Source organism: Myotis davidii, unplaced genomic scaffold (assembly GCF_000327345.1).
Source record: "Myotis davidii unplaced genomic scaffold, ASM32734v1 scaffold238, whole genome shotgun sequence".
Classification (NCBI taxonomy): domain Eukaryota; kingdom Metazoa; phylum Chordata; class Mammalia; order Chiroptera; family Vespertilionidae; genus Myotis; species Myotis davidii.
This window is the reverse complement of record NW_006293779.1, coordinates 5,587,369-5,595,939: the sequence shown is the minus strand read 5'-3', so window position 1 is coordinate 5,595,939 and position 8,571 is coordinate 5,587,369. Positions and strand designations below refer to the sequence as shown.

At 54.3% G+C, this 8,571-nt stretch overlaps 1 protein-coding gene across 1 annotated transcript; it reads left to right on the top strand.

Annotated features, from left to right (window-relative positions):
* Positions 1-2,613: 2,613 nt before the first annotated feature.
* LOC102755854 (chromosome unknown open reading frame, human C2orf70) lies at positions 2,614-7,931 on the top strand. Its single transcript, XM_006767589.1, has 4 exons — positions 2,614-2,681; positions 3,850-4,111; positions 5,146-5,258; positions 7,787-7,931. Exons 1-4 carry the CDS (start codon positions 2,614-2,616, stop codon positions 7,929-7,931), a joined length of 588 nt encoding a protein of 195 aa, XP_006767652.1.
* The last annotated feature ends 640 nt before the right edge of the window (positions 7,932-8,571 follow it).

Here is an 8,571-nt window from a genome sequence, read left to right as displayed (position 1 = left end):
AGCCCCTTGGGAAACCGCATTCCGGGACACGGTGCCCCGGGGTTCTGGGCTTCTGCCGCCGCCAGAGAACAGTTATTGAAACCTTGTCATATGTCAGGGGCTGTGTAGGTGCGGGGGGTAAAGCAGAACGCAGGTTAGCAGAGGAAATGAACCAGGTCTGTGGGCGTGAAGGGTCACCCTACTGTGAAGCAGAGATGCTGGTAGACGGTGTGTGGTCAGGGAAGGTGGCAGAGGGCCCTGGCCCAGTGAGTGAGGGGGAAATGCCCTGAGGGGCGGGAGGAGATAGGCTTAGAGGTTTGGAGAGCAGGTGGGGCCCCAGGGATGTGAGTAACATTCCTGGGCACAGGGCCCCTGTGGGGAAGGGATGTGAGAGGTGGGCCCCATGACCTGCAGCGCGTTGGAGAAAGATTGCTCTGGCATCCGTGTGGACGTCGGGCTGGAAGGGATGAAACTTGGCCTAGGACAGTGATGGCGAACCTATGACACGCGTGTCAGAGGTGACACGTAAACTCATTTTTTTGGTTGATTTTTCTTTGTTAAATGGCATTTAAATATATAAAATAGCCCTAACCAGTTTGGCTCAGTGGATAGGGCTTCGGCCTGCGGACTCAAGGGTCTCAGGTTCGATTCCGGTCAAGGGCATGTACCGTGGTTGTGGGCACATACCTAGTGGGGAGTGTGCAGGAGGCAGCTGATCAATGTTTCTCTTTCACCGATGTTTCTAACTCTCTATCCCTCTCCCTTCCTCTCTGTAAAAAAACAAACACAAAAAACCCAATAAATATATAAAATAAATATCAAAAATATAAGTCTTTGTTTACTATGGTTGCAAATATCAAAAAATTTCTATATGTGACACGGCACCAGAGTTAAGTTAGGGTTTTTTAAAATGCTGACGCGCTGAGCTCAAAAGGTTCGCATCACTGGCCTAGGACATGAACTAGGAGATCCGAGACTGTCCAGGTGAGCATGAGGAAGGCCTGTAGCAGGTGGGACAGAGGACAGTGGGAAGGCCCTAACGAGGGAGCGCGCAAGACTCGGGGAGGAGCTGGGTGTGGAGGAGGGCAGGGACTCCTGGTTCCTGGTGGATCTGGGGGACCTGAGGGATGGGGGGCCTGAACCAGGATGAGATATCCAGGAGGAGGAGCCGGCTAGTGTCAGTCACTCTGAGTGTGGAGTCTGGGGGTGAGCCCTGGAGCACGGCTGGGGATGTGGGTCTCAGCCACAGATCTGGGTGACCTTGGCAATGGAAGTCTGCCACGGATGAGCTCCCCCAGAGGGAGTGGGTCTCTGAAGAGAGAAGAGAACTCTGGGTAACACCAGCACCCGGAAGATGGGCGGGGGAAGAGAGCCAGACCCCAGTCTTCCCCCTCCACACTGAGGTTCTCCTCAAAGCCTCAGTCAGTGCAAACCCTTCATGGAGCTCCCCCCTCCCATGGGAATGGGCCTTCCCCACTTTAATAGCACTGGAGCCCCGACACAGCACAGCCCCTGCACACCCCACACTCAATAATACCGAGTGAGGAGGTAGGCTCGGGAGGGAGGGCTGAGCCGTGTGGACCTTGGTAATTCCCTAAACACCCAGCACTGTGCCAGCACATAGTAGGTTCCCAACAAAGGAACTCTTAATGCCATCTGACTCTTAACAAAAAGGTACATGGACAAAGAAGAAAGCAACCATGCCACCCCACCCCCTCAATCCAAACACCCAGCATTCTCCAGAATTAGCCCTCGGTGCACCTCAGTCCAGGTTTCTCTTTATGTGTATAGTCAGGTAAAAGACGACATGAACGGCCCGGCTGGCGTGGCTCAGTGCTTGAGCATTGGCCTGTGAACCAGGGGATCACAGTTTGCTTCCCAGGCAGGGCATCTGCCTGGCTCAATCCCCAGTGGGAGGCAGGCAGGAGGCAACTGACTGATGATTCTCTCTCATCATTGATGCTTCTGTCTCTCTCTCTCCCTCTCCCTTCCTCTCTGAAATCTATAAAAAGATATGTTGTTTTAAAAAGATGGGTGGATGATAGGAAGATAGACAAGGCAATTTTACAAAAATATAATCATACTGAATGAGGGGTTACTTTAGCGTGAAAAGCATGAAACTTAATCGTACTAGAATTAACAGAAGAGAAAGATACTGACATAAAATGGAAAAATAGCTTGGCTTAGATAAAGGCTAATTCATCACAGGAGATATTAGTTCATAAAAGATCCCTCTGAAGGAGAGAGACAGAGAGAATATGAAAGCCATCAGGGGGTTAGAGTCATTATGGTGTGTGTGTTTAATGACATGTTTCAATTTTAGATGCCATGGGTTGACTGCTTTAGAAATTCCTAGTAAGTGCACTTCCATCTCCCCTCTACCCACTCCCTAATTTCTGTTGTTTACACTATTTTTCACTTTGCCAGGTTTTACATTTGCTTTCTGTTCTGCAGCCAGCCTTCACCTGGTCGCTCTTCTGAGTTCTGTCCTTAAACAGATTGGAAGCTAACCACCAGTCATTCTAACAGTGTCTGTATTACTGTGTTGTTGTTTTTTTCTTTTGCATCATCTCTTAGTTGGCAGGATTTTGTCACCGAACACTATTTTCCCAAAGAGGGGCACAGCTGAGGGAGATGGGCACCCACGTTTCTGACTCGGACATCTGGGAGGTGCTCTTCAATGAGATGAGATATTGGGGAAGGTGAGGCTGGGAGATGACGCCCGGGGGACACCCAAGGGAGACATTTTGTGTGCGACTGTCTACAGGAGTCTGAAGCTTGGCGGGAACTTCTGGACTGGATGTGCAGACTGGGGGTCATCTGCACACAGGTGAAGGTTAAGGCCACGGCACACACATCGCCCCTACGGCCCAGAGGACATGAGCAGAGGAGGAACAAACTGAGGAGGACATTGAGAAGGAACAGGTCAGAGATGTAGGTGACAGCCAACAGAAAATATGAGAGGGCATGAACAAAACCAAGAGCGGAGTTTCAAGAAGAGAGAGGGCAACGACGTCCAATGCTGCAGGAAGGCCGCTGGTGGCCCCGTCAAGAGTGGCATCAGGGGCGGGGCCAGGTTTCAGAGGCTGAGGAGCCAAGGGAAGCCCTCAGCTGTGCTCACTGGGAAAGCTTTGATCTCTGTACTGCCCACAGTCTGATGCTCACGCTTTTTGGAAGTTGCTAGTTCTCCCCTTGTTTTGTCTAAATAAGGCTGTGGCTTTCGGTGTGTCTCCCTTCCCCGGGGGGCTGAGCGCACGGTGTCTGCTGTGCTGTCTCTGTCCCCCGTCCTGCTCAGTGTCCAGTCTGCCTCACGGCCTCCTTGGTTGCTGAGGGACAGCTCTCCGAGCTCCGGGACCTGGCCAGCTCCAGGCTGCACCGTGTGCGGTCCTCCTTCTGAGAGCGACACTGGAGCTCTCCAAGCCCAGGCCCCACACACTCAGCACCTGTCCCTGCTGCCCCCACCATCTTCTCGCAGTCTCTCGGTCTCTTGATGAAATAACTGCAGAAGCTCAGAGCTGCAGGAGACCTCACACCTTCAGCCCCTGAAGGGGGCCATTGAGGGAGTGATTTGCCTACAGCCTTGCTGAGGGCGTCAGGACGGAAGCCACAGTTTCCGGTCCCTGTGTGAGCCTCTGGTCTGGAGATGTGGCCACCCTAGAGGTCTAGGGCATGAAGAGGTCCACAATCTCTTTCACTCATTCCCCCCCACCCCCACCCAGGGACTGAGATGGACAGTGCGCTGGAGGAAGCCTCTCAAGACCCAGAGGTAGCCACGGGGCCCGCTGGCCTCACCCCGAGTTTTAAGGGCCTCCTGTGGAGGTGGCCCTGGAGTCCGCCCCTGACCTCTCCCTCCCCCCTCTGCTGTCACAGATACAGAGGCCATGTTCCTGGTGTGGCCTCCTCCTTCGGTTCCACCTACGGCACCACCACCTTCAAGTACTTCCAGGACTACCGCAATGCAGCCATGGAGAAGAGCCACACCCGCTTCAGCAAAGGCGGCCACTTCCCGACCATCTTCTCCCCAAGCCCCAGCCTCATGCAGAGTCACTGTGCCCGCTGGCTGCTCAAGCCCACCTACACCCGCTTCAACCTGGACAGTGACCGCTCCCTCGAGCTCACCCGCTTCTACCAGGTGGGCTGGGCCAGGGGAGACCGCTCACCCCCAGAGCCCTGATCTCCCCTCACCCAGGGGCTCCAGTGACTCTTGCCCCTGCGCCCCCACCACTGACGGGAGAGTTGGAGCCTTTGGGGGTGTGCCTGCCCTCGCCTCTCTACCCTGTGGCCTCTCGGCCCTGTGGACCCTTCCTTATCTCCTCCCTGAGTAAAAGGCCGAAAATTCATCCCCAAGATGAGCCATGCATGCACAAAGGGCCCACTAAGTGCCCACCTAGCTCCAGCCCCAAGTCTGCTCTCGACTGGACATGCCCACCTGGAGCCAGGTGCCCACCTGACACCTCCTGCTCCACTGGCCTCTAAGGATGTGCCCCCAGTGGGCCTCAGCCCCAAACTGGACCCTAATTTTCCCGAAGAAAGAGGCAAATGGAGGGGACCTGCCCACACCCCAGTGTTCTTGTCTGGGTGCTCTGGCCTGGCGCAGACCTGTCCTTGCAGGCATGGTGCTTGGCTGCCTCTGTGGGGGCCGGGCTCATCCTCTGCTTGGTCCTGGAAACCTCACTCTCACTCACCCCCTTGCAAACGTCCCTCCCTCCTGGTCAAGGACATGGGTGCACAGGGAGCCCCAGGGAGGGGACCCGGTGGATGCCGTCAGACTCTGAGGTGCTGGGGGACCATCTCAGTGGGTCTGGGGAGGCCTTGCTCTCCATCTTGGCTCTCACCCAGAGCACGGTCTGTCCAGGAGGGAGGGAGAGGGAGAAAGACACGGAGCGTACCTGTGCCACCTGCTGAGCCGGGCCTCGTGTGCCTCATCTCTGCTGGTCACTTGTCTCATTTACTCTCCATAGCAAAGCTGGGGGGGGCGGTGCGTGTCCTCATCCCCATTAGACAGATGAGAAGCCGGGCCTGGAGAGGGCACCCCGCTGGGGACTCCTGGGGGCACTAGGGGAGACCGACCCCACCCCTGCTCAGGTACAGCCAGGCGGGGACTGCAGTGCCCATGGTCACTCCTGCACACTCACTACCGGCCATCTCTTTCTCCGTCCCCTGTAGCTGACACAGCAGCATCGACATCACTATCGAGACAAGACAGGCCTGGTGCCCCGGATCCCCTACTTCGTGCTGCCTGTGGAGGAGCGCGAGCGGTACCCCATCCCCACCGACCTGTGAGTGCCTGCCTTCCCTCCATCCATGCATTTAACAAACACATGTCCACAGGGCACCTGCCCTCAGCCAGGCATACGGGCGCCCAGACTGAGAAATGAGTTAAGACCTTGCCCTAGAGCAGTGGTTCTCAACTTTCTGGCCCTTTAAATACAGTTCCTTATGTTGTGACCCAACCATAATATTATTTTCGTTGCTACTTCATCACTGTCATGTTGCTACTGTGATGAATCGTCATGTAAATATCTGATATGCAGGATGGTCTTAGGCGACCCCTGTGAAAGTGTCGTTCGACCGCCGAAGGGGTCGCGACCCACAGGTTGAGAACTACCGCAAAGGGTCAGGGTTCCGGAAGCCTCAGGATGCTAGGAACCTAGCCAGATGCACTGGGAGTGTGGGAGCAAACACCTGAATACTTGCTGGGCTCCACTGGTAGGTTTTTCCTTGCAATGGCAGCCAAACGCTGGTGCAGCGCCCTGAGCAGCAAGGAGCTGCTGCCCTCTGATGGACATGGAGGGTACTACCCAGAACAGGGAATCAGTGCCTGGACCCCAACCAGACTTGGAAAGTGTTCTCTTAAGGACTTGAAATAGCTTTCAAAGTCCAACCGTCCATATGACAAAATATGAAAGTCCCTCAATGCCTGAACCTCACTGCTTTTGTCTGGAAGAGACGTTCCCCCTGCAAAATGATCGGGCACACGGTTTCCTCACTCTCCCTCCTGATGCCCAGGCAGGGCGATCAGAAGTCTGTGCCATCCAGGTGTCATGTGGGGTAGGGGACATCAGGAGGTCAGCGGGCAGATCTTGGCTTTCTAATTCCATTCTGACCCCTTGCTTCCCTCACGAGCTCTGAGCCTGGCCATCATCATTGTTGATAAAGCAGCAACTCTTTCCATAGAGGTTCTCTCTGCAATACAGATGAGCTTGTTTTATAAATAGGAGCTCTGAGGCTGAGCAATAGTCTCGGAAATGTGTGCCAGGTGGCAAGTCTGGTGGGAGGCAGGACCTGGAGGAACCCAGGTCTCCTGATGCCAACTCTAGAGCCCCGGGTGAGCCATCTCCTTGGGGGGGCTCTGAGTCAGTCCAAACCTGGAGACAGGTGGGGCCTTTCCTGGAGTCAGATCTCCTCTCGAAACCACTCTGGGCAGGATTTCCACCCCCCACAGCTGTGGGAATCCCAGGACACCCCAGCTTTGTTTCTTCTCCAAAATGCCTGGCAACCTGTCCTGCTGCTGATGGCTTCATGCCCAATACAGAGGCCCACCCAGGTGGTAGGGAGTGAGAGGGTCAGTGCCTGCATTCAGCCCTTTCCTAGATTGTCTCCTGGCCTTCCATGAGTTTCATCACCACCAGCGCCATCATTGCCATCATCACCATCACCACCATCACCAACACCATCATTGTCATCATCACCACCACCACCATCATCAACACCATCCTTGTCATCATCACCACCACCACCATCATCAACACCATCATTGTCATCATCACCACCACCACCATCATCAACACCATCCTTGTCATCATCACCACCACCACCATCATCAACACCATCCTTGTCATCATCACCACCACCACCATCATCAACACCATCCTTGTCATCATCACCACCACCACCATCATCAACACCATCCTTGTCATCATCACCACCACCACCATCATCAACACCATCCTTGTCATCATCACCACCACCACCATCATCAACACCATCCTTGTCATCATCACCACCACCACCATCATCAACACCATCCTTGTCATCATCACCACCACCACCATCATCAACACCATCCTTGTCATCATCACCACCACCACCATCATCAACACCATCCTTGTCATCATCACCACCACCACCATCATCAACACCATCCTTGTCATCATCACCACCACCACCATCATCAACACCATCCTTGTCATCATCACCACCACCACCATCATCAACACCATCCTTGTCATCATCACCACCACCACCATCATCAACACCATCCTTGTCATCATCACCACCACCACCATCATCAACACCATCCTTGTCATCATCACCACCACCACCATCATCAACACCATCCTTGTCATCATCACCAGCACCAACACCACCATCAACAACACCATCATTGTCAACATCACCATCACCACCATCACCAACACCATCACCATTTCTTATATCATTTGTTGAGTGTCTGCTCCTTGTCCAGCATTATGTTACGTGCTTTGTATGCATTGCATCATTTACTCCTCAACAGAAAGCTAAGAGGGAGGTACCAACATCAGTTGGTTTGGTATGTGTACACTTCTAGTAAGAGTTGGGCCAGAAGCCATCCCAGGTCTGTCTGACATCCACGTCTTCACTTTTAGCCACTCTACTGTTGTGCAAATATTAGTTATGTCAAGTGCAGGGTGATGTCACATGTTAAGCTGATGAGCGACCAGCAGGGTCGGGGTCACTGTGGGCTGGGAAATGGGCAGGTGGGGCTGTGGCTGGGCACTGTCACCCTCCCTCCCTGGCATCACACTGACTTTGTCTTTACCCCCAGGCCTCCTCTGAGCGCGAAGAATAAATGGCACCTTTTTAGAGTCTCCCCCGAGAACCGGAAGGTCTACCAGACGTTCCCGTCGGGGAAGAGGGTCCCCTACCAGGAGCGGCAGAGAAGAGACGTCTACTTTGAGTTCAGATCATGATGCCCGAGAGCCGTGGCCTTAACCGGCTGGCTCTTTGGAATAAAATCTCTACCATGACCATCCCGCACTCCTCTCCTCTGAGCCCCAGGGGCACGTGGCCGCAGCAGGGAAGTATCTGAGGATCACATGGCACTAGGTCTTCAGGGCTGTGGAAAGCTCAGCCCAAGGGGTTCCAGCCAAGATAAAGTGGTGCCCGGGGACCTGCTCACCCACGTCTCCCCCTGAGCTGAAGGAGGTAGAACTGAGAACTGCAGGGCTCCTGAGTCTCAGGTGCAAAAATACCTTCCACCCCCTACCACTGGTGTCATTGAGGAAGCCCCGTTAGCCCACGTCTGAGAATGAGGATGAGGGGACCTCAGACAGTGGCACTGGGTGTCATCTGCAAAGGAAGCTCCGTCCGGGCCCTGGCCCAGCATTGTTTAGTCCACACAATAACGTGTAAGAGAAGTGAAGTTATTGATAAAGACAACGAGGCTCAGAGACGTTGCCCAGGCTCACACAGCTTGGAAATGATACGTCAGGGTTTGAACCCAGGTCTGACCCCCAAGTCCTGGTTTTTCCACTACACATTCTCCCTAGGGTCCATGTGGAGGCTGAAGGGCAGGGGTGACACAGCTCTTGGGATCCCAAAGGCCTCCGT